Source organism: Rhinoraja longicauda, chromosome 8, assembly GCF_053455715.1.
Source record: "Rhinoraja longicauda isolate Sanriku21f chromosome 8, sRhiLon1.1, whole genome shotgun sequence".
NCBI lineage: Eukaryota > Metazoa > Chordata > Chondrichthyes > Rajiformes > Arhynchobatidae > Rhinoraja > Rhinoraja longicauda.
The window spans coordinates 42174166-42198979 of record NC_135960.1 but is presented as its reverse complement, the minus strand read 5'-3'; the positions used below and the strand labels follow the sequence as shown (position 1 = coordinate 42198979).

Below are 24814 nucleotides of genomic sequence, written 5' to 3'. Positions count from 1 at the left end.
AAGGGGCAACGTTTGCACACAGAGAGTGGTGGATATATATAATGACCTGCTGGAGGATGTAGTTGAGGCAGAAACGACAACAACGTTTAAAAGATGTCTGTACAGGTACATGGATAGGAAAGGGTTAGAGAGATATGGGCCAAATGCAGGCAGGTGGGACGAGTGTAAGTGGAGCACATTTGTTAGCATGGGCAAACTGGGTGGAAAGGCCTGTTCCCATGCTGTATGACCCCATGGCACAGCAAATTAGGAATTCATTGCCCTAAAGTTGGTCGGAATATTTAAGTTCACCGGGCGATGACAGTTGATAATTTGAACCACTTCGTTCTCTGCCAACCTACCCACTTCAACAGATCATACAGAGAAAACAATATATTAGTGGTATCCAGTTACAAAAGCACCGTGTTTTTGGAAGGTTGTAAGATGTGCTCATCAAGTTTGGGTGTTTATTTGTTTTATGCCCCAGATGTGAACTTGAATAATTACAGTTTTACTTGCTGCAGATTTACATGTACAATGCAACAATAACAATAAATATACAATCAATTATTAGTTATTCTAAGTAAACCAGACCATGATAGTGCAAAATTTAAAATACATTAAGTATCCATAGTGATGTAAAGTCGGTAATGGTTCAATGCTGAGGAATGGTTGTGGTTTGGGTTGTGAAAGGTAGTGCAAAAATGTGATGGTAGCAACAGGAAGAATTATTCTTAAACCTGGAAGAAATAGTTCTCAGGCTCCTGTACCACCTTCTCAATGGTAGCAACGAGATGAGAATATGGTCTGGGTAGTGGGGCTTGATGATATTAGCAGCCTTTTGAGGAAGTGCTTCATGTAGTTCCCTTCAACGGTGCGGAGGTCAGTGCCCATGATGGACCAGGTGATGTCTGCAGCCCTCTTTGTTCCTCAGTGTGAGAATGACCAAACCAGGCCACCATGCAACCAGTCAGTATGCTCTCCGTTCACCTGCACTGGGAACGTATTCGTTCCCAACTCCGTTGGGAGCGTATTCAGCAACATGCTGAATATGTCAGAAGGAGAGGCATTTGCAAGTATTCTTTCTGATTGCATCATTGTGCTGCATAGGTCAGACCATCAGAGATGTGCACACTCAGAAACTTGAAGCTGTTGACACTCTCCATCGCTACTCTGCCAGTGAGGATGGGTGCATGGCATCTTATCTTTCCCTTCCTTAAGTCAACAATCAGCTGTTTGGTCTTGTTAATGTTGAGAGCAAAATTGTTTTTTTTCCTATCACTACTCAGCCTACTGTTTTCCCATTTTCGTCCAATATTGGTGGTATCATTATCCAACTGCTTTAAACAGAAGTGTTCCTGGCAGGAATATAACCAGGAAACTAAAACTCTTAAAGTTTGTTTTCCTGGGGTGTATAATCATTGATCGTGACACAAGCAAACTTGTCCACCCTGCAGTGTGGTGACCAGAGATGTACACAGTATTTCTGCTGTGACCTAACCATTTTTAAAAATAAAGTTGTATCATAATCCTGATGCTCTTATATACTGTGTCTTGGCTAATGAAGGCATTAATGGTACCTTCTTTGCTGCCTTATCTATCTATTCTGCTATTTTTAGAGATCCTTGGTTCTGTACACCAAGGTTCCTCTATTCTTCATTTATTGCCAATGGTCCCACAATTCATTGTGCATGGGATAACCTTATTAGACACCAAAGGTGCAACTGCTTTCGTATCGGATTAAATTCTATCTTCCATTGCTCAACCCACCTTGCCACCTGTTCAAATGTCATCCTGTCGCCTACCACTATCCACCTCACTATCAACAACATCACTGTTTGTATCATCTGCAAAATTACAAATTACACCTGCTACATTCATAGCCAAATTATTAATCAAAATAACAAACTGCTAGTGTCCCAGTACCGATCACTGTGTTACACCACTTATCAGGATTTTAAATACAGAAAAACCCGGCACCATCATCTGAAGAAGGGTCCCAACCCCAAACGTCACCCATCCTTTTTCTCCAGTGATGCTGCCTGACCCGTTGAGTTACTCCAGCGCTTTGTGTCTATCTCCGGCCCCTTCACCCTTTGTCTCCTGTCACAAAGCCAATGTTCCCACTTGCCACGGATCCCATGGATCTTTTCTAACTGATGAAACATTGTGTTGGCTGCAAAAAGCAGTCATTGTTGTCATTGTGCTGTCTTCCAAGCATTTGTCAGGAGTTTATTGGATTTGGTACCCTTATTCCATTCTTGCATCCTTTCAAAATATGGAATCCAAAGCCTTCCAGAATGATCTGTCGGCCTCAGAAACCGCAGAACCACCGTGGAAGCTTCAACCTCGAGGGACAGCCTAAGAAAAAATAAATTTCAAATTACATTGCCTTTTATTAAAATCTACGTAAGAGACAGATCTATCTGCTCTTACAGAAAGACGTTATCCCTTGCAAATTGGGTGCATAAATATGGGCAGAAAATATAGTTCACCGCTCTACTAAAAGTTTTTTTTAAAGTGTTAGAGGAACTCAGCAGTTCACTAAGTATAAGAGTCAAAAAGTCACGATGCAGCTCTATAAGGTTGGTTCGGCCACATTTGCAGTATTGCATCCAGTTCTTGTCACCCCATTACAGGAAGGCTTTGGAGAGGATGCAGAAGTTTACTAGAATGCTGCTTGGATTAGAAGGTTTTAGCTACCAGGATAGGTTAGATATATTGGATTGTTTTCTCTAGAACGCCTAAGGTTGAGGGGAGACCTGATAGAGGTACATAAAATGAGGAGAGACATAGGTTTAGGTGTATTATTATCACGTGTACTGACGTACAGTGAAAAGCTTTGTTTGCACGCTATCCAATCGAATCAGATAATTATATGCATGAATACAATCAAGCTAAACTCATGCACAAAAGGTAGAGCGATGAGAAAGATACAGAGTATAGAATATAGTTCGCAGCAATGTATCATAACAGTTCCAGCGAAAAAGTCCAATATTCTCAATGAGGTAGGTTGGAGAATCAGGAATGTACCCTAGCTTATGGAAGGACTTTTCAAGTCTGATAACGGAGGGAAAGAAGCTGTTCTGAGTCTGATAGAGTAAAGGGCATAGCTTTAAGTTCAGTGGGGGAAAGTTTAAAGATATATAGGGCAAGTTTTTTTTACAGAAGGGATGATGGGTGCCTGGAATGCGCTGTCAGGGTGGTGGTGGAACCAGATACAATCGTGTAGTTTAAGAGGCTTTTAGATAGTCATGTGGATATGCAGGGCATAGAGGGTTATGGATCATGTGCTGGCAGATGGGATCAGTTTAACTTGGTATCATACCCGGCGTAGACATTATGTCCCGAAGGGCCTGTTCCTGCGCTGTACTTTTCTATGTTCAGGCAGCATCTGTGTAGGTAATGGACAGACGATATTTCAGGTCGAGACCCTTCTTCAAACTGAAATTCACTATAACACATAGAGCTGGGCAGTCCATATACAGCTGTGATGGGAGTCACTTAATCATCCTGCAACATTTTCACCAATATTCCATGTTGTTCCAGTTTCTTAGCTCTTCTGCATGGCTTTCAGCATATAAAACACAGCCTAGGTTTACACTAGAATGGTCAGCGTTTGGTTTTTAAAAATATTCATGACAGGTACCCTCACAGCATTTAAGAAGTATTTAGATGAACACAAAATGTCCTGGCATGGAAGGCTCCAGTATCGATGGTTACGATATCCAGCAGGGACATACTGGGCCGAATGACCTGTTTCCATGCTGTATACCTCTATGTGTACCTTTAAATGCCCATACACAAAGCTTACAACATATCTCCATGTAGTTCCAGAAGCTTCTTTAATCATGCTTATGGGGTATACATGCTAAGCACGAGTTTCCAATCCACTCTCAATTTTTTAGCTAATTTCCCCCTAATCAGCGGCTACATTGAGTGACCTTGCCTTTTGCCCATTATGGAAGATTACACGTTCATTTGTTGCAATGTTCCAAGGGCCTGGCCAGAATATGTTCACAACTATAATGTGCTTCTTGCTCATGGCACCATCTGATCACTGTGTACCCTTCCCAGGCTGCAGCAGTTAGCAGCTGTGTCAATATTCCTATTAACATCTTGATTATTCATCTTTAAATTTGCAACTACTATTTTTAAAACACTGCTAATGGCATATGCTTTATTTAAAATACATTCCTTGCATTGTTGATCCTTTAGTTTAGTTTAGAGATACAGCACGGAAACAGGCCCTTCGGCCCACCGTGTCCGCACTGACCAGCGATCCCCGCACATTAACACTATCCTACACACACTGGGGACAATTTACACTTATACCAAGTATACAAACTCAAGCCAATTAACCTACAAACCTGTACGTCTTTTGGAATGTGGGAGGAAACCGAAGATCTCGGAGAAAACGCACGAGGTCTCGGGGAGAACGTACAAACCCCTTACAGACAGTACCTGTGGTCAGGATGGAACCCGTGTCTCATGCTGCAAGCTCTGTAAGGCAGCAGCTCTACCGCTGTGCCCTTTGGTGTTATATGACCTGTTGTTAATTTTAGAGTATTTTTTTGTCGTGCATTGGGAATTGGGACACAGGATGACTGCTGCTACTTTGCTTTGCTGCACATTTAGCCCTGCATTCAGATTTTCCATGTGCTTGCTGCTCTGAACTGACACCATTATGTTGAGTGATTCCCAGCACAGAAGGAGCCTGCCACCCCCACTTTTTGGACCACATGTCCCAGTTGGAGCTCCTGTTACTGTGTTTGCTGTTGGTCTGTATTGTATTTATTGAACCATACAGCAGAGAAACAGGATCTTCGTCCCACCATGCCCATGCAGTACTTATTCCATGTACCTGCATTTGACCTGTACCCTTCTGTGCCTTGGTGTTTCAAGTGAATGACTAGATGCTTCTCAGAAGTTGTGAGAGTTCCTACCTACCCATCTCCTCGGGTATCATGTTATGGTCTGTATCGGCTGGAGCTCCTTGCATTTGCAGAAATCAATTCCGTGGATCTAGCTATCACGCATGCCTGTTTGAGCAGTAGATTTAACATGCTTAGTAACTCTGAGTTGGTGTACTCATCGGGTAATCTGCTTACAATTTCAGCCTGCAGCTCGCAAACCAAACATTCACTAAGGTTGTAATGTGTTAGAGAATTTTTCAGAAGAGCTGGGTAATTCATATTTGCCTCTCCTGATGTTTGATTGTGATCTCCAAACCTGCAACTGTGCATGATCTCTAGGCCGTAGTTGAAATAATTTAGCACTTTCTCTATGACTTCGTTTTAGAGGACATCGATTGACTGATGATGCATTGCTAAGTTTGTCTATGTCATATTGGCCTGCGTTTCTATTAACACGATGATTCCTTTTGTTTGCTTATGGCTGCATTCCAAATATTTTCATCCTCATCCTCTATTTCTGGGATGCCATTTTGTGCAGTCGTCCTCTGTGGCAGTGACTCAGCTCGTCTTTTTACTGACAACCCTGTGGAATAGAAAACTCCCAAGATTTACCACTCGCGGTGAGAAGATGCTTGCCTTTTCACTTTAGGCTCATGAAAGAAGTGAATATAACAATATCTTGTGAGATCACAGTAGAAGGGCGTGACACTTAGAAATGTCGCAGGCAGTTTGGGCAAAGTTTGTTGACTCTGATTGACTGAATTAATCTCTCAAGCTCCTGCTTCCCACAGCTCCACTGGTCCCCAGCCTCCTGCCATTGATTCCTGTGTGATACGTCCCTTTTTAAAATAATTCAAAGCAAATAGAATCTGCATAACTAGATGGGATTTGACTGTCAATCAAACAGACTTTCCCAATCTCGTATACTGTTAAAATCTGAAAAAAATTCTTCAAACAAAATATAGAAAACACATTATCTGGGTATTAACAAATATTTTATTCCCAGCAGTCCCCAGAAGACTAGTCTTTTACTCTGAGAAGTTGTGGGCCACACCAGGAATATTGGCAAACTGGGTTTTGGCCAATTTAGGCAGAACTCAAAATGATTGTTGGTGTCAGTGAAAGAGCTCCAGTCAGACGTGTTGTCCTGGTGGTGGCACTGGATCGTTGCTGTAGGGTTGGCCTGGCCCGGTGCTGCTGTCGCTACTTTCCACCGTCGCTCCGTCCAGCTGCTGCAGGCTGCACTGGTCCGACTTCTGTGGGGGCTCCTGACGCGGGTGATCTACCCGTTCCCCTGGCTGCTGCAGTTCCTCTAGTGGCCTTCTCCACTGACATCTCAACCTGCTGCAACACTGCAAACACACCATCTATTGTCGACCGCCGCTGTGGCCCCTCCGCTTACCTGCACCAAGGTCATCGTCACTGTGTTTCCCATATCCTGAACTTTTAAAGTGCTTCCAAAGCCACGAGAGTCAAGCTCACAGCCCATTCACAGAGACCAATCTTCCCCTTCACCGTCCACCTCTGTCATTTTGAATTAGTCCATGGATCTCTGCTGTCTTATCAGTTTATCAATGTTTTGTTAGTGTCTTCAATTCAGAGTAGAGTTTTGTGTCTTGACTGCCCAGTTATACATGAGATTACATGGCAGAATGGAGCTCTTTGTTTGCTTTAGTGTCTCCTACAGGTTTGTGTAAATGATATTGGAAGTTGCAATTATTTTCATTAGACCCAGTTGGAGTTAATTAAATTGGAGTTGGTAACCCTGTGAATAATTTAGAGTGTCTAGATCGAGTCTTGTACTTGGGTGTCGAGCTAATGCGCAGATATTAGGACAAGTGACTAAAACTTGGTCAAGGAAGAAGAATTAATGAGTGTCTTGAATGAGACAAGTGGATAGGTTTAGGGAGGGAACTGTAGAGTTTAGGTTAAATAGTTGAAAGGAATGGTGTGTTTACCATGCTCTCATTCCATGCCAACCTTCCCTCCACTCCCTGTCCCCACCCCAGGCGTCTCTGTCAGTGATAGTGGAATCAGTGTGGATGGAGGTGATGCCGAGTGATGGAGGGAGTTATGGGGCTTCCCTGTTAAGCATCAGCTTCCACTGGTACTTATCATTAAGGCAGCAAGTAAAACCTGATCCCAGAATGATTTTAGAATATCGCTCACGTTTCAGACGGCGTCCATACGAATACCAACACTCAACATTTACAGAGCATTTTTAACATGGCAATATATTCCAAGACAATTTACAATCAAAAACAAAACTGAGCCAGACAATTTGGTGATGTGGTTGCAATATTGACTGAACAAGAGGACACAGAGTAGAGATAATGGGCAGAATATGATTAATTTTGCATCTGTTTTGGGGCTATGAGTAGGACACCATATTTACAGCTTGCAAGAGTGATGTGACTGAAAGCCACTTAAGTGAGTTTGCTGATGAAACAGATCGATGGCATTATAAGCAGTATGGATAGAAATATTAAAATGAAAAATAATAATTGAGTAAATGAATGGACAAAACTGGCAAATGGATCTTAATGTGCGTAAGTGAAAATAAAACTTTGGACACAAATTAGGACAGAACACAATACTTTCTAAATGGTGAAACATTGGAAGCTGTTGATGGCCAAAGTAGCTTAGTGATCCTATCATCTGGATCATTGAACCAACATGGGTGTATATTATACAGATAATAATCCAAGCAAAGACATGCCAGAATTTAGCTATTAAGGACTGAAGTTCATGCGGGCCAAAGTTATGCTAAAGCTGTAGAAACCACACTTGCCATTGATTCAACAGAATGATATCTGGATTCCAAGAGTAAAATGAAATATCACAAAACCATGGTTGTATTCTTTGCAAAGGCAACTGAAGGAATAGTTTGATTGGTTTGCAGGATATTAAGGCGAGCCTGGAAGGTCGGATGTCAGAAACTGCTTTTGATGGCTGAGAAGAAAGAAACTGCAGAAACTATAAATCTGAAATAAAAGCAGAAAATTCTAGAGATGCTCATATTTCAGGTCAATGACCGTGTTATAATGGAGCAAACTAGTTTAGATTTAAGATTTGGATTTGAAACCTTTTAATCTTCTCCACTTAATACCTCCAGCCTTGGCTACGCTCTCCGCCCCTCTGATAATTTTGAAACGGGGACAGAATGGAAATGTCGTCTGTCCATTTCCTCCATGGATGTTGCCTGACTCGCTGAGTTCCTCCAGCGCTTATTTTTTGCACAAGATTCCAGCACCTGCAGTTTCCTATATCTCCACCCTTCTCTTCTCACCTGACTCATTTGCCATTCACAACCCTTTCTTCATCTGAATCCACTTATCACTCACCAGCTCTGGTCCCATCCCTTCCCCTCACCTCTATCTACTTGCTATCTCCCCTCTACTCCATCAGTCTGAAGAATAGACCCGACCCGAAACATCATGTGTACATTTTTCCTCAAGAGTCAAGAGTGTTTTATTATCATACAAGTGGACCCGTTGGGCCCAAACCTCTCCTGCATTGGTGCAGCACCCTCTCCCCCCCCCTTAAACTTTAAAATGTGAATAACTTTAAGTATATAACACCGATTTCAATTAAACCTTCCATTAGCACCAAAGGGACGACGGTGAGTAAGGTGGGCCTAAAATTGTCGCGCTATCGTGCACCATTTTGGCTGTAGTTCAGGAACAAACAAACAAACAAACGAGAGTTTTAGTATATAGATGTATCAAAACAGAACAATGAAATCTTTACTTGTAGCAGCACAATAGGGTTGTAAACACAGCACTCAATAGATATATAATTAACAAACGTTTAAAAAAAGTTAAATAAATCGAATAACAAATAAATAAACAAATAAATAAATAAATAGATAAACAGATAAATAGATAAGTAGGTGGATAAATAAATAAACAAACAAATAAATAAATAAACAATATTTTGCCCAAAAAAAACAATGTTCTGAGTCCCTAGTGCAATCAAAGCAGTTTGTAGTTCAGAGTTTAGTTGGAGTTTGTAGTGTTCGATAGAATGATGGTTGTTGGGAAGAAGCTGTTCCTGACCTGGATGTTACAGTTTTCAGGCTCTTGTACCTTCTTCCCGATAGCAGGAGTGGAATGAGGCCAGGGTGGTGAAAGTTCTTGATGATGCTAGGTGCACTTTTGAGGCAGCCTTTCCCTTTAGATTCATTTGATGGTGCGGAGGTCAGTACCCATGATGGGCCAGACAGTGTTCGCCACCTTTTGTAATCTCCTTCGTTTCTGGATGTTCGAGTTGTCGAACTCTCTACCATACACCTATAGAAATAGAAGAGAGTATTTATTGACATACCAAATCTTCTCAATCTTCTAAAGAAGTCGAGGCATTAATGGACTTTATTTATGATTGTGTCAATGTTGTGTGTCCAGGACAGATATTCATAGATATGGCCAGGAACTTGAAGTTGTTGTCTCTCCACATCACTGACCTATTAATGAAGTCAGATTTGTAGATCCTCGGCCTTTCTCTTCTAAAGTCACCAATCAGTTCTGTAATTTTATTGAAGTTGTGAGCAAAGTTGTTGTTCTGGCACCATTCAGTTAGACGATAGGTCTCCCTCCTGTACTCTCATCATTATCCATAATTCATCCAACAACGGTGGTATCGTTGGCGAATTTAAAGATAGAGTTAGAACTGTGTTCAGCTACATGGTCATTAGTATAGAGTGAGTAGAAAAGGGGGCTGAGCACAAAGCCTTGAGGTGCCCCCATGCTGATGGTTATAGAGGAGGAAATGTTGCTGCCAATTGCTACCGATTGTATTCTGTTGAAGAGGAAGTCGAGGATTCAGTTGCAAAGGGATATGCAGAGACCCAGTTCCCGGAGCTTGGTGACAAGTGTGGAGGAGATGATGGTATTGAACGCCGAGCTGTAGTCCATGGACAACCGCCTGGCATACAGTATGTGTTTTTATTGCCCGTGGTCCAGTGTAGAATGGAGAGCCAGCAAGATTGCACGCTTCATTGATCTATAGTGGCAGTAGGCAAATTGTAGTGGGACTAGGTTCTTGCTGAGGTAGTGGTTGATATCTGCCCTAATCAACCTCTCAAAGCACTTCATCACCACAGACGATCGTGCCATCGGTGGGTTCTCATTGAGGCTTGTCACCTTACTCTTCTTGGGCACCGGTATTATTGATGCTGCTTAACCCATTGAGTTCCTGCAGCAGTTTGTTTTTTTGCTTGAGTTTCCAGCATCTGCAGTCTCTTGTGTTTTCTTCTTTTGCCTGTTACAATGTCTGGCTGCTGTGTTGTTGTAGTTGTGCTCCATTGGATGCTGTTATGTTGTAGCTGTTACACTGGATGCCCTTCTACTCGAAATAGTGTTGAACTCGCTATGCCAAACCATATCGTCTTTGCCGTCGTATGAAATGATACCCGAGCTGCCCCAGATAGTCACCGAAAAAGTAAAAGGAAATTTACCTTCATTGCTGTGTATTTGTTCAGGCTCTTTCTCATCCTGACAAAATGCAAAGGGTAGATTGTATGTTGAGGACTGTGGAAAGTTTGGTTATGGTACCGCCCCAGAGTGGTGTGGTACATAGTTACTTGGGTTGAGATGTAAGAGAAACACAATGAAACTGAGCACAGCAAGAGTTCAGAAGAGATGTGGACAAAACTGGAAATTGTGACAGAGGACCAAGTATTTATTCCATTGCAGGAACCATGAGGGTGATGCCCAAGAGGTGGTGGAATCAAACGACCACTGTTTCTGAGACACTGAGACAAGCACATACATAGGCAAGGCATGGGAAGATGCAGACCTAATGTCAGGAAATGGGATTAATATAGATGGTCAAAACGGTCAGCATAGATGTGCTGGGCTGAAGGGCCCATATCTGTACACTGTGGACGACCTGATTGTAATCATGTACAGTGTTTTTGACTGGATAGCATTCAATAAAAAGCTTTTCATTGCACTTTGATACAAGTTACAATAATAAACTAAACTAAACTCTATGCTATACGTGCTCTAAAACAATGGGATTATCTGTGACAGGATGAAGCCATGGTTGCCATGGAGATATGTTGCAGAGGTACTTTGGTGAAATGGATTAATGGAAGCAGTTAGAGGGAAATAATACAGACAAAGAAACATGATGTGTTGTAAATAGCAGGGCTATAGGATTGACCCAGTACGTCAAACTACATAAGTGGAGAGAAAAAACGGAAACAAAATCTCAATGGGATGACTTGTGCAGAAATGGACACTGATACAGACTGAGAAAGTGACTTACTTAAAGTTGTAACATTCACCGTCAAGTCTGGAAAGCTGCAACCTGTGTAGATGGAAGATGAGGTGTTGTTCCTTAAGATGGTATTGGCCAAGGTACGCCAAGGTTTAATCAAAACCTGGAGACCCTGGGTGGTTTGTTATTGCTGTGAGTGTGCTGGGTGTAATTACAGTAACACCATATCTGGGGAGGTGCCATTAACACTGGCTGGCAAGTGGGGATAGTTCTCACTTGGGAGAGCTTTTACCAGATCTGCAACTTTTTCATGTCAATTGACGCCTGCTAGTGAAGGGTTTACTGTTGTATTATTCAGGTGCTGTAACCAGTCAGTCATTATTGTTTATGCGAGCACTGCTTTACCACCTGGAGTTGGATAAATCACCAACACTGCAGGGGGAGGGTGAAAGGGAAAAGAGACTGTGCACAGATGGCAGACACGAAGGAGTGACTAGAGAAGTTCACAGAAGGTCCAGTGGCTTTTAAATTCACAATATATATCGACCATGGCAGAGGTGCAAGGACCAGTATCCTACAGTGCCTTTCATGACCTCAGTCCCTCCAAAGTGCATTAGAGCCCTTGAAGTATGTTCACGATTAGGTCACAGTTGTAAAGGAATTATGGCACTAAGTGTGTGCGCAGTAAGTACCACAGAAATTGCTTCTTCATTTGGCAGTGTAATAATACGGAAAGTAGAGGAATTGAGAAAAAACAGGTAAAAGGACCCAAGATTCAATAATAAGTCATGAGGGACGATATTGGGGGAGGCTTTGCACAAAGCAAGGCAAGTGGTGCTGCAAAGAGCTATAATGTGTTGCATTACTTGAGAAATGCCTTTTACTGACAAAAGAATTAGGGTTCTGAATGTTGCTCAGTTAGTTCTTGTAACATAAATCCTGATCTTCCCTCAAATCTTGCCTTAGTTAACACCTTCAAAGTAGGTAATGTAAATTCACAGAAATTGCTCTATTTTCTGTCATCCGGACTACCAAAACTGAACAAGTAAATACTGTAAAGTTACCCTTACGCTGTCCCATTGCACACTTGCAGGGAATGTTCAGCGTGGAGTAAACACAGATTTAAAATCTGCTATCCATCAAACACTTCCAGCATGAGTTAGAATCTTGTATTGCTTCTTTTCTCAATGCGTGGCTAACATCTCACCCAAAATCTGTGGGGACAGTTTTCCTGAAGTTGATTAAAGAATGCACATTGGCCAGAATTTCATTTTCTCTTTAACATGGTGAAGTGGGATCCTTACATTACCTGGGAATAGACGAGGCCTTATATCTGTGACAATATAGGCTGAGATTGGCCCTGGTGGATCTGGGTCAGAGGTTATTCGGGATAAGACAGGAGAATAGGGTTAGGAGGGAGAGATAGATCAGCCATGATTGAATGGCGGAGTAGACTTGATGGGCCGAATGGCCTAATTCTACTCCTATCACTTAAGATCTTATGATATGACCTTGTGATTCAGATAGGAGAGTAGTGCAACTAGCAGAGTGGCCGGCTTTTCACTATCTGTTTCTTCTTCCTTGCAGGTTTGGTTGCCTGGCCTCGTCATTTGGTTGTGTCCTGGGATTGAACTGAAAGCCACCCCTCATGCACACACACAGTGTAATGGCCAGTCCGCGGGAGGGCCTGACCTGGTCACCCCCCTCTAACCTCATCAACCAGAACCTGAAGGAAGAGCTGGGGACCCCGGGACAACGGGCCAAGCTGCCGGTCAGAGATGTGGACCACAAGCCGGCATACTCACCGCCCGAGATCCTGGACAACCTGCAGGAGAGGGGGCCACCTCAGGGGGACAATAGTCACTGCTCCAATTCCAACCACCCCGTCACTGTCACCGTGCTCACCAGCCTCAGCGAGGACTCCCGTGACCAGTTTGAGAACAGTGTGCTGCAACTGAGGGAGCATGAGGAATCTGGGCCCACCCAAGCTGCCGAAGACGGGAATGGGAACGGGAATGGGGGAGGTGGCAACGATTGTGACCACAGCAGGCCCGATGAGATGAAGATGCATTATAATCGCTCTGGGTCAGGTTCGGGCACTGGATCAGGCGGGTTCCTGGAGGGGCTATTTGGCTGCTTAAGGCCAGTGTGGAACATCATAGGAAAAGCCTACTCCACGGAGTATAAACTGCAACAGCAAGGTAAGTGCCATCAGTTACTGACACTTACTTTTCTCATGCTGGTAAACAATGTTCTGATTGACTTTTCATCTGGAAGTTTTCTTCCAATGGACCTTGTACAGTTTGCCTTGTACCATTTGCAGTAAAATTCTGAACCTCTGCTTACCCATGGCATCGATGTGCTGATTACTGCTATTCCTTCAAATACATTGGGTCGTGTTTCCAGCACTCCCTATAAACACACATTGTTCTGTTTCCCACATTTCCATTAGGCTCACCAAGTTCTGTTTCCCATGCTTCCTTGAAACTCATATTCCTCGTTTCCATGTTCCCTTTAAACACACTGGGCCCTTTTTTACACAGTCTCAGAGTTGCACAACACTGAAATGGGCCCCTCAGCTGACCACGTGAATGCCAACTCCATGATTCACCAATTCCATCTGCCTGCATTTATTTATCGGTGGCCTCCTCTACATCGGTGAGACCAAGGGTAGCTGAGGTGACCACTTTGCTGAACTTGTGAGGTGAACGCTTTGCTGGGTTCGTCAGAACCAGCTGGAGCTACAGGTTGCTCACCAATTCAATTCCTATTCTGGTCCCCCCCATTAACAGAGAGATATGGAGGCAATGGAGAGGGTGCAGAGGAGATTTACCATAATGCTGCCTGAATTAGAGGATTTCAGCTATAGGGAGAGGTTGGATAGACATGGATTGTTTTCTCTGGAACGTCGCAGGTTGAGCGACTTGATAGAAGTATATAAAATTATGAGACCCATAGATATGGTAGACAGTCAGAACCTTTTTCCTAGGGTAGAGATGCCCAACACTAGAGGACATAGCTATAAGGTGAGAGGCTGAAAGGTTTAATGGAGATATGCGAGGCAAGGCTTTTTACACAGAGAGAAGTGGGGGCCTGGAAACCAATGCCAGGGGTGATGGTGGAGAAGACAAATGAGGAACCTGGAGTGGGGAGTGGGGGGGGGTGTGATGATCAGATAGAAGTGAAAGGAACTGGATGATGAGGACGAGTGAAAAAAAGGCGTGGGGAGGTGCAAGCTGGAAGCTGGGTAGATGAGAAGGAGAGGGAGGTGTTACCTGGAATTGGATAATTTAGTGTACATGCCAGTGAAATATGAGGTGCTATTCGTCAATAGACAATAGGTGCAGGAGTAGGCCATTCGGCCAGCAACACTATTCAATGTGATCATGGCTAGTATAAGAAAATAACTGCAGATGCTGGTACAAATCGAAGGTATTTATTCACAAAATGCTGGAGTAACTCAGCAGGTCAGGCAGCATCTCAGGAGAGAAGGAATGGGTGACGTTTCGGGTCGAGACCCTTCTTCAGTCATAAAAAGTGGGATAACATTAGCTACCCTCCAATCTACTGGAACTGATCCTGAATCTATAGAACATTGGAAAATGATCACCAATGCATCCACAATTTCTAGAGCCACCTCCTTAAGTACCCTGGGATGCAGACCATCAGGACCTGGGGATTTATCAACCTTCAGTCCCATCAGTCTACCCAACACCATTTCCTGCCTAATGTGAATTTCCTTCAGTTCCTCCGTCACCCTAGAACATTCCTCTGGCCACTAGAACATCTGGGAGATTGTTTGTGTAAGAAAATAACTGCAGATGCTGGTACAAATCAAAGGTATTTATATCACAAAATGCTGAAGTAACTCAGCAGGTCAGGCTGCATCTCAGGAGAGAAGGAATGGGTGACGTTTTGGGTCGAGACCCTTCTTCAGACTGATGTCAGGGGGGCGGGATAAAGCTTGTTGGGAGATTGTTTGTATCTTCCATAGTGAAGACAGATCCAAAGTACCGGTTCAACTCGTCTGCCATTTCCTTGTTCCCCATAATAAATTCCCTTGCTTCTGTCTTCAAGGGACCCTTGCCTTGACTATTTTTTCCTCTTCACATACCTAAAAAAGCTTTTACTATCCTCCTTTACATTATTGGCTAGCTTACCCTCGTACCTCATCTTTTCTCCTCGTATTGCCTTTTTAGTTATCTTCTGTTGCTCTTTAAAAGAGTCCCAATCTTCCCACTCTTCTTTGCTATGTTATACTTCTTCTCTTTTATTTTTATGCTGTCCTTGACTTCCCTTGTCAGCCATGGGTGCCTCTTACTCCCCTTAGAATCTTTCCTCCTCTTTGGGATAAATTGATCCTGCAACTTCTGCATTATTCCCAAGAATACCTGCCATTGCTGTTCCACCGTCTTCCCTGCTAGGGCTTCCTTCCAGTCAAATCTGGCCAGCTCCTGACTCATGCCTCTGTAATCCCCTTTGCTATACTGTAATACTGACACTTCCAATTTTCCCTTCTCCCTCTCAATTTGTAGTAAAACATCATATTATGATCACTGCCTCCTAATGACTCTTTTACCTTGAGTTCCCTTATCAGATCAGGTTCATTACACAACACTAAATCCAGAACTGCCTTCTCCCTGGTAGGCTCCAGTACAAGCTGTTCTAAGAATCCATCTCCCATAACCACCGCAGCATTACATTTGTGACATGCCAATTTTAGCTCTTGATTCAACTTGCACCCTATGTCGAGGCTACTGTTTGGGGGCCTGTAGATAACTCCCATTAGGGTCTTTTTATCCTTACAATTCCTCATTTCTATCCATACTGATTCCACATCTCCTGATTCTATGGCACCCCTTGCAAGGGAGTGAATATCATTCCTTACCAACAGAGCTACCCCGCCCCCTCTGCCCACCTGTCTGTCTTTTCTATATGTTGTGTACCCCTGAATATTCAGTTCCCAGCCCTGGTCCTCTTGTAGCCATGTCTCTGTAATTCTCACAACATCATACTTGCCAATGTCTAACTGAGCCTCAAGCTCATCCACTTTATTTTTTATACTTCGCGCATTTAAATACAACATTTTAACTTCTGTATTCACCTTCCCTCTCACATCGGTCACAATTGGCCCTGACCTTACTTTCTTATCCCATCTAGAACTTCCCTTCCCATTTATTCGAGAGTCCTTTGCAAATTCTCCTGCATTCGCTTCCCCTTTAACTCCATCTTCATATTCCCAATTTGTCAACCCCTCCCCCCCACTACTTAGTTTAAACCCACACGTGTAGCACTAGCAAACCTGCCTGCTTGAATGTTGGTCCCCCTGCTGTTAAGGTGTAACCCGTCCCTTTTGTACAGGTCACCCCTACCCCAGAAGAGATCCAAGTGGTCTAGAAATCTAAATCCTTGCTCCCTGCACCAGCCCCTCAGCCATACATTCATATTTCCAGTTTGATTGTGGCCTCGCTCTGACAGTGGAGATGTTTGAGGAAAAACAGGTTGGCTTTCTGTGTCTATCTACAGTTTAAACCAGCATCTGCAGTTCCTTCTTATCCATCTACATTTATGTCTAGGTCATTTATAAAATCACAAACAGCAGAGGTCCCAACACAGATCCCTGCAGAACTCCACTGTTCACAGATCTCCATCCAGAATATCTACCTTCGCCACAACCCTCTGACTTCTATGAATAAGTTAGTTCTGAATCCATACGACCAAGTCAAGTGTACAATGTGCCACATAGTACACATCACATTAAGACACGGTCCATAATGATAACCAAACTGAGGCACAACTCCATACTAAAAGAACTATAGGTTTATGACATTTGTTTAATATGTCTAATTTATGAATACATTTTTCAACATCATCTTTGTCTTCAACTATAGCTGTCAGCTCTGAGGGTGGCCAGGGTTTGTAAACTGCAACGGGATCTCCCTATCTCCCTGAGGAATTGGAAAGGCCTGCGTTGGTGCTTGTACATCAGGCTGAGCTGACGCTTCACCGCTACTATCTCCTTGTTTAGATTTGTGGCTACATGTCTTCAGTCTTTGTGAGGATGCGGAGGAATCTGGTGCTGCATAGGTGGAGTCTGTGGATCAGTGTGTGCGCTGTTGCGGAGGTGCTCGTACGTCTTGTTCAACTGGGGGGGGGGGGGGGGGGGAGGCAGTTGGAGGGTGTAGAGGGTATATGGAAACCCAATCATCCCAGTTATTGTCATGATCCTCATCCTTGTCTTATGGCTAAGTTTTAGTTTCAGAAACCTTCACCTGTTCTGTTGATGGACGGGCATAAGGTGGTGGAATATAATCATGACCATGGGTTTATGTTTTGTCTCGAGATTCTGTAGTTTCTGTTTATAGCTGCTATTCTGAGGCCTCTCTACTTCATGTTTTTGCTCCTCATTTGCTCTACTCTTACGGATACACTCTGCTCTTCTTGCTTCCTTACACCTGTACATAAACTGATTACCCTGTATCCTTAAAGCCACACCTCCTTAATTTGTAACACTCCTTCAAGATATTCTATACGGTCCCAGTTAAATGTATTATCAGGGGGAAATCCTTTCTCCCTCTTCTTTGTCCACTACCCATTTGCTACCGTCTTTACACTATCTGATCCATAATGTACACACAGATACCCTATTAGAGTTCCTCTGCCATAGCTTCCTTTGGACTCTGAATTATCCGTCATGGTTATTCTTAATTTATAATCCACACTCTAACAGCTCACAGGAATCTGACTTACTCTTGCAATGGGCTCAAACTCACAGGGACTCACAGGACTTGAACCTGAACAACTAATGCAGGTGGGACTTGAACCCACTCAGGCAAGAACCTGACTTACTCCAAGGGTCACGCACATTTATTCTGGCCTAGGCAGCACCCTTTGCCCACCTCAATTCAAACGGGTACTCGTGGCAGAAGAAAATGTGAGAAAAACCACCTTTTGCATGCCCTGGCTGAGTTGCCTGTCGCCAGCCCTTCACTTTTGCGAATCCCAGTCGGGGGAAGAGATTACTGATGGTGGAACCTCAAACTGTTGGAATAATTTACACGAGATGTGAGTGACAGTTAACTATTTTCTTTATTTGCAAACAGGCAAGCAAAAAGGAGATTCAATCGACCAAGAGACTGCTCTACAGACTCAATGCATGCAGTCTTTTTATAGATTTTTGATTGTATAAATGTGAGATGGGTCACGTACATTTGTTCACATGGTTAACTGTGTGATCCAGCATTCTGTAATTTTTCCCTTAGCAACACAACCCTATCACTAAAAACAAGGCATGCAGGTGTACAAGTTGTTGACTTTGTGGGTCAATATGACCAGACTTGTTCAGCCTAGCACTGATTTGAAACTATGCTGAGTTGGAGTTCAGTTCCCACAGTATGAAGTGCTGCCCATGTTCATGACAAGATGGAAGAACAGTTCAGTTCTTCCCACGATTCCCACACTAATGCTGTGTACTTGTTCATATTGTATACCAAGAAGGTGTTTTGCCCTTATTAATATTATGAATCGTAGTGTGGTGCTGTGCACTATAACATGTGGATTTGTAAAACCGTTTAGTATGGAGCTGTGCTTTATTTTGTTATCATTATGGAGCGTGTGTTAATGTGCTGCATGCTATGTGGCATATTATACACCACATCATATGATGTTGTGCACTTGGGTGGGCTGAGAGCCAGATGTTCTCTTCAAGGGTGCGTGCTTGTGCAGTGGCCCAGGGGTCAGGTTGGTGACAAGCTTACTGCTGCAGACCATATCATTGCCCCACCCACACCGAGCAGCTGGGTCTGCAACTGAGGACAGAGAGTAGATTTGCTCCCATTTGGGGCTTGGGTGGTAGGAGTAGGAAATATAATGTATTTGGAATAAAATCTTAGCGCTGAGTTAATGGGGTTTTAAAGACCTTCTTAATCTTAAAAAGCCCATTCAGTCTACTAATGTCTTTCTGGGAAGGAAATCCACAGTTCTTACCGGGAATGGTTTAAATGTGACTGCAGCCCCAACAGTATTGTTGACTCTTGTCCCAGTGAACCATCCAGTGCAGGGATAAGCAATAAAAACCCAGCCTAACCTGTGGCACCAGCACCATGTGTACCTGATGTGTACAAATAACTTTCTAGTTGCCTTATATACCAGACTAATATTGTGTGCCAAGATAGTCATATGTAGCTATTTGTACCATGGAACTATTGGCATTGTGAGCATTTTAGAATTGCAAGTTAGTTATTAGTGCATACTAATGTGACATTGTGTACCTATTTAACATTGAATAATATTGTGGAATGCTTAGTATTGTGCATTTACATATGTTATATAAAATAGACAATAGACAATAGACAATAGGTGCAGGAGTAGGCCATTCAGCCCTTCGAGCCAGCACCGCCATTCAATGCGATCATGGCTGATCACTCTCAATCAGTACCCCGTTCCTGCCTTCTCCCCATACCCCCTCACTCCGCTATCCTTAAGAGCTCTATCCAGCTCTCTCTTGAAAGCATCCAACGAACTGGCCTCCACTGCCTTCTGAGGCAGAGAATTCCACACCTTCACCACCCTCTGACTGAAAAAGTTCTTCCTCATCTCCGTTCTAAATGGCCTACCCCTTATTCTTAAACTGTGGCCCCTTGTTCTGGACTCCCCCAACATTGGGAACATGTTATCTGCCTCTAATGTGTCCAATCCCCTAATTATCTTATATGTTTCAATAAGATCCCCCCTCATCCTTCTAAATTCCAGTGTGTACAAGCCCAATCGCTCCAGCCTTTCAACATATGACAGTCCCGCCATTCCGGGAATTAACCTAGTGAACCTACGCTGCACGCCCTCCATAGCAAGAATATCCTTCCTCAATAGTATTGTTTATTTGTTGGTATTGTGTATCATTTTGCAGTGCATCTTTTTAAGCTTTTGGAGATATTTTGTACTAATTAATTTTATGTATCGAGATAGAATTGTATAATGATTAGTGTGGTATGCAGCTGACATGTAGAGGTGCACAGATATTTTTAGGCTTCATATATAATAATTGCATATTTGACAGAAAATAAACTGTCGATGCTGGTTTACAAAATAAAGAGGGCAGTAAGGACAATGATCACAATCTCTGCCAGCATCAAACCCAAGAGCATAAGTAACATTTGTTAGATAATTCCTCTGTCCCTCTCTTCCCCCCTCCCCTTCCCAGTTCTCCCTCTAACTTCCTGTCTCCACCTATATCCTTCCTTTGTCCCGCCCCCCTGACATCAGTCTGAGAAGGGTCTCGACCCGAAACGTCACCCATTCCTTCTCTCCTGAGATGCTGCCTGACCTGCCGAGTTACTCCAGCATTTTGTGAATAAATACCTTTGATTTGTACTGCATCATGTTGGTTTACTCAGTTCCTGCTATAGTCATCTGTGAGCGTGAGGAATGGCTGCGATAACTTCAATTGCACATTCTGGAGACTCGAATGCGTTCCACTCCCTCCTCAACCATGTTCATTTCCATTCTCCATTTCGCACACTTACCCAATCTCCCCACTCTGAGAACCCTCATGCTTGTTTGAACGTCCCTGCCAATGGCTTCCACATTCAACGGACCATCCTCCACAATTTCTGACACCTGCGGGGCATTGCCATTTCCTGACAAGTCTTCCCCTACGGGGCTGCACCTCAGAGCTACTTCTCTGTCTTCTCTATTCCATGGCATCCTCCCTTGCAGCCACAGCAGTGTCCCCGTCCTTTACTTATTTTCCTCATAGTGCTGCAGACATGCAACCACATAAGGTGGTTTAAATGTACTTATCTTCAGTTGAGTGTATTGCACTCTCAGCTCATGCGACGGTCATCCCTATAGTAGAGGGACTGAGTTCAGTTCACATCTCAGCTTGGTCTGAGCTTCCTCAGCCTCCAACCGAGTGCTCCCGAGTTTCCTCAGCCTCCCACCGTGGATTTCAATGTAAACTCCAGGAACAACATTCCACCTTCCTGCTGGCCCTTTAGAACCAACCTCCCTTCTATTGACTCCTTTTACACCTCGCGCTGCCTTGGCAAGGCCACCAGCATAATCAAGGATGAGTCGCACCCTAGCCACTCCCTCTTCTCCTCTCTCCCATTGGGCAAAAAGGTATAGAAGTGTGAAAACTCACACCAGATTCAGGGATAGTTTCATCCCAGCTGTTATCAGGCAACTGAACCATCCTACCAACAATTAGAGAGCAGTCCTGAACTACCATCAACATTGTAGATCCTGGGACTATCTTTGATCGGACTTTACTGGTTTTATCATGCACTAAACGCTATTCACATTATTCCCTTTATTATGTATCTGTACACTGTGGATAGCTCGAGTGTAAACACATATTGTCTTTCCACTGACTGGTTAGCACACAACAATCACTGTACTTTGATACACGTGATAATAAACTGAACTCAAGTGACAGAACTGATAAGAAGCATTTCCACTACTTTAATTCCAAATCTTCAACATCCCCCCAAATTCCTTAAGTAATTTCATAAATATTGTGAATATTCATTTCCCCCAAACATCCATCATTTTTCTCCATTATCACCCTTTGTCCGTCAATCCCTCCGGCCCTTCACTCTCTCACAGACGTTCCCTTCTATTCTCTTCTCCCACTCCCACAGCAAAGCAAAACCTCTCTCTCTCTCTCCATCTGATCCAGTTCTGATGAGAGATCATCGACCTGAAACATTTACTCTTGCCTCTCTCTCTCTCTCTCTCTCCACAGATGCTGCCTAACCTGCTGAACGTTTCCAGCAGTTTATATTTTTACTTCAAATTTTCATTATTGTGTGATTTTACGCTTCTGCATCCTGAAATGCCATGCACTGATGCACTTAACCTGTAACAGCTGGGACTTGAAAATGGTGCCGAATCTGGCAACTCTGTATACTGTCTCAGTGTACTACTACTATACACTTGTGCTGTGCCTGAGATGCTTATTTAAGATGTACCTAAGTGCTTGTGTATCGTGATGCAGACATTAATTTCACTGTACCGGCGGCGACCATTGTGCGGATCCTGTCTTGTCAGATTCCTGGGAGGTGCCGTTTGAGGAGATCTCGGAGCTGCAGTGGCTGGGGAGTGGAGCGCAGGGAGCTGTGTTTTTGGGCAAATTCCAAGGTGAAGACGTGGCCATTAAAAAAGTGCGGGAACAGAAGGAGACAGACATCAAACACCTGAGGAAGCTGAAGCACCCAAACATCATAGCATTCAAGTAAGGTTTACATGTACTCTGTCCTCATAAGCAATGCATCTCGGTGGCTCCTGAACACTCTTGGTTTTGGTCTGGAGATGAACAGAAGTGGAGATGCTGACCAGTCCAGACTGCTTGAAATGAGCCTGGATCTGTTTGATAGGCTCTTTGGCCATCTTATCCCCACTCCCAATTGGGACCGATGTAGCTGTACCAATTAGGACAACCGGGATAAAACACTTACAGCACACTGTCTGCATAGGGGAATTCTGAAGTGTGACAGAATGGGGCTGAGCACAAGAACTTGGGGGCTAGGGGGGCGGAGGCAAGCCATCATGACAGTCCTTCTGTACAGTTCTGCTCACTTCATTACATGAAAGATGTGGAGTCTTTAGAGAATATGCAGAGAGGTTTGCCAGAATGCTGCTGGGATTAGAGAGTATAAACTGTAAGATTGCACTAACTTGGATAGTTTTATCTGGAGCATCGGAGATCGAAGGGATGCCTGGTAGAAGTTTATAAAATTAAGAGAGGCATAGAGAGGATAGCAATCAGAACTTTTTTCTCAGGGTAGAAATGTCAAGATTAGAGGGTATAGCTTTAACGTCAGAGAGGGAAAGTCTAAAGGAGATGTGCGGGCAGGTGTTTTACAAGGGGTGCGATGGGTGCCTGGAATGCTCTGCCAGGGGTGGTAGTGCAAGCAGATATGATAGTGGCGTAAAAAAGGCTTTTAGGTAGGCCCATTGATAGGCAGGGAATGGAGGGATATGGATCACATGCAGGTAGAGGAGATTAGTTTAAATGGCATCATGTTCAGCACGGACATTGTGGGGCAAAGAGCTTTTCCCTGTGCTGTTCTATGTCATTTACTTGCTCTTAGTCAGCTGCCCATGATCGTGCAGTACTTGCTCAGTCACTGAGATGCATCCTGTCCCATTCCCAGCATCGCTCGGATTTCCAGTACTTTTAATTCTGATGCATGTAGTTAAACAAGTTAGTTTATCCTTAAACTAAACCAAAGGGTCACCACAGAACTGTATAGGATTAACCGAGGGCAGAGCAGAAGGGGGTGTGGGAGCAATGGTTGGAGAAGTGAGGACTGCTAGCTGTAGCCTGTGACCCAGCCCCTCCCTCAGGTCAGCAGTGAATTGGGCTGAGAGTGAGACTGGACCCTGTGTTTGTCTCTCCTCAGGGGGGTGTGCACCCAGGCCCCATGTTACTGCATTATTATGGAGTATTGCGCCCATGGGCAGCTCTACGAGGTTCTGCGGGCAGGACGGAAGATCAGTCCCCGGCTGCTGGTGGATTGGTCCTCGGGAATCGCAAGTGGCATGAACTACCTGCACCTCCACAAAATCATCCACAGGGACCTCAAATCACCCAAGTGAGTAAACCATACACCCACCAACATGCACGTCTGCTCAGCCTGGTGATGTACACACATCAACACAAACACAACCTGCACATGGACACAGACATATTTCCCATTGTTCCTGTTTTGGGATCTGGACATCAGTGACAAGGCCAGTATTTATTGCCCATCCCTAATTGTCCTTGCATTGAGTGGCTTGTAGTGCCACCTCAGAGGGTGTTTAGTCAGCCACATAGGGCAGTCTGGAGTCACACGTTGGCCGCCCGGGTTATCGTGGCTGATTCCCTCGCCCGCAGGTGATTCACAGATAGCTTGTGTCTGAGAATGTGAACGTTCTGCTTGGTAGTGAGTAACACAGGAAGTTAGCCCGGGAGGTGATTTAGTTTCTTAGGGACTTTCATGAATTTTATGCGTTTCCACACCAATCTCATAGTTTTGAGCTCATCATTACATGACCAGCTTTAAGTTCCACAGTTACTATGAAGAAATTTGGACTTTGTCACCTCGATTGCAGGTCCAGGCCTCAGGGCTACTCCCCTGTAACTTAACTGTCATACCACCACCATACCCAGAAGCAATGTGCAAAGACAAATGTGTACATTTAACCACAGTAACATGCACATACATGCATTTACATGTACATGTGGACACATAAGTACCCAGTCAACAATGGACCATTTTGGACTCCACCCTTCTAGACATCATCTGTTACAGACCCTGCTTTGTTCTGGCCTTCTCTATCTTTCAATCTGAAGAATGGTTTTGACCCGAAACCTCATCTACTCCTTTTCTCCAAGATTTTGCCTGACCCGCTGAGTTACTCCAGCTTTTTATGTCAATCTTCGGTATAAACCAGCATCTGCAGTTTATTCCAACACATACTTGTACATATTCATATATACACGTGCACACACAAATAAAAATAGATATGTATGTGCACAAAATAAGCACATCTACATACAAAAATAGACATAAGAATACAAGAAAATAGGAGCAGGAGTTGGCCACTGGGCCCCTCAAGTCTGCCCACCCCTTCAATGTGATCATGGCTGAACTATCCTGGCCTCAGCCCCTGTTGTCCCACTTCCCCATAACCCTCAATTCCTCGATAGG

General features: G+C 43.8%; 1 protein-coding gene across 4 annotated transcripts in view; it reads left to right on the top strand.

Moving 5' to 3' along the window:
* The window catches only part of map3k13 (mitogen-activated protein kinase kinase kinase 13), a 142336-nt gene that overhangs the window by 75755 nt on the left and 41767 nt on the right, over positions 1-24814 (top strand). For all 4 annotated transcript variants that reach the window (XM_078403720.1, XM_078403718.1, XM_078403719.1 and 1 more), the window contains 3 exons: positions 12705-13318; positions 22167-22350; positions 23522-23713. In XM_078403720.1, coding sequence (XP_078259846.1) covers positions 12766-13318; positions 22167-22350; positions 23522-23713 — 929 coding nt within the window. In that variant the 5' untranslated portion in view covers positions 12705-12765. The remainder of the gene's footprint in view (positions 1-12704; positions 13319-22166; positions 22351-23521; positions 23714-24814) is intronic.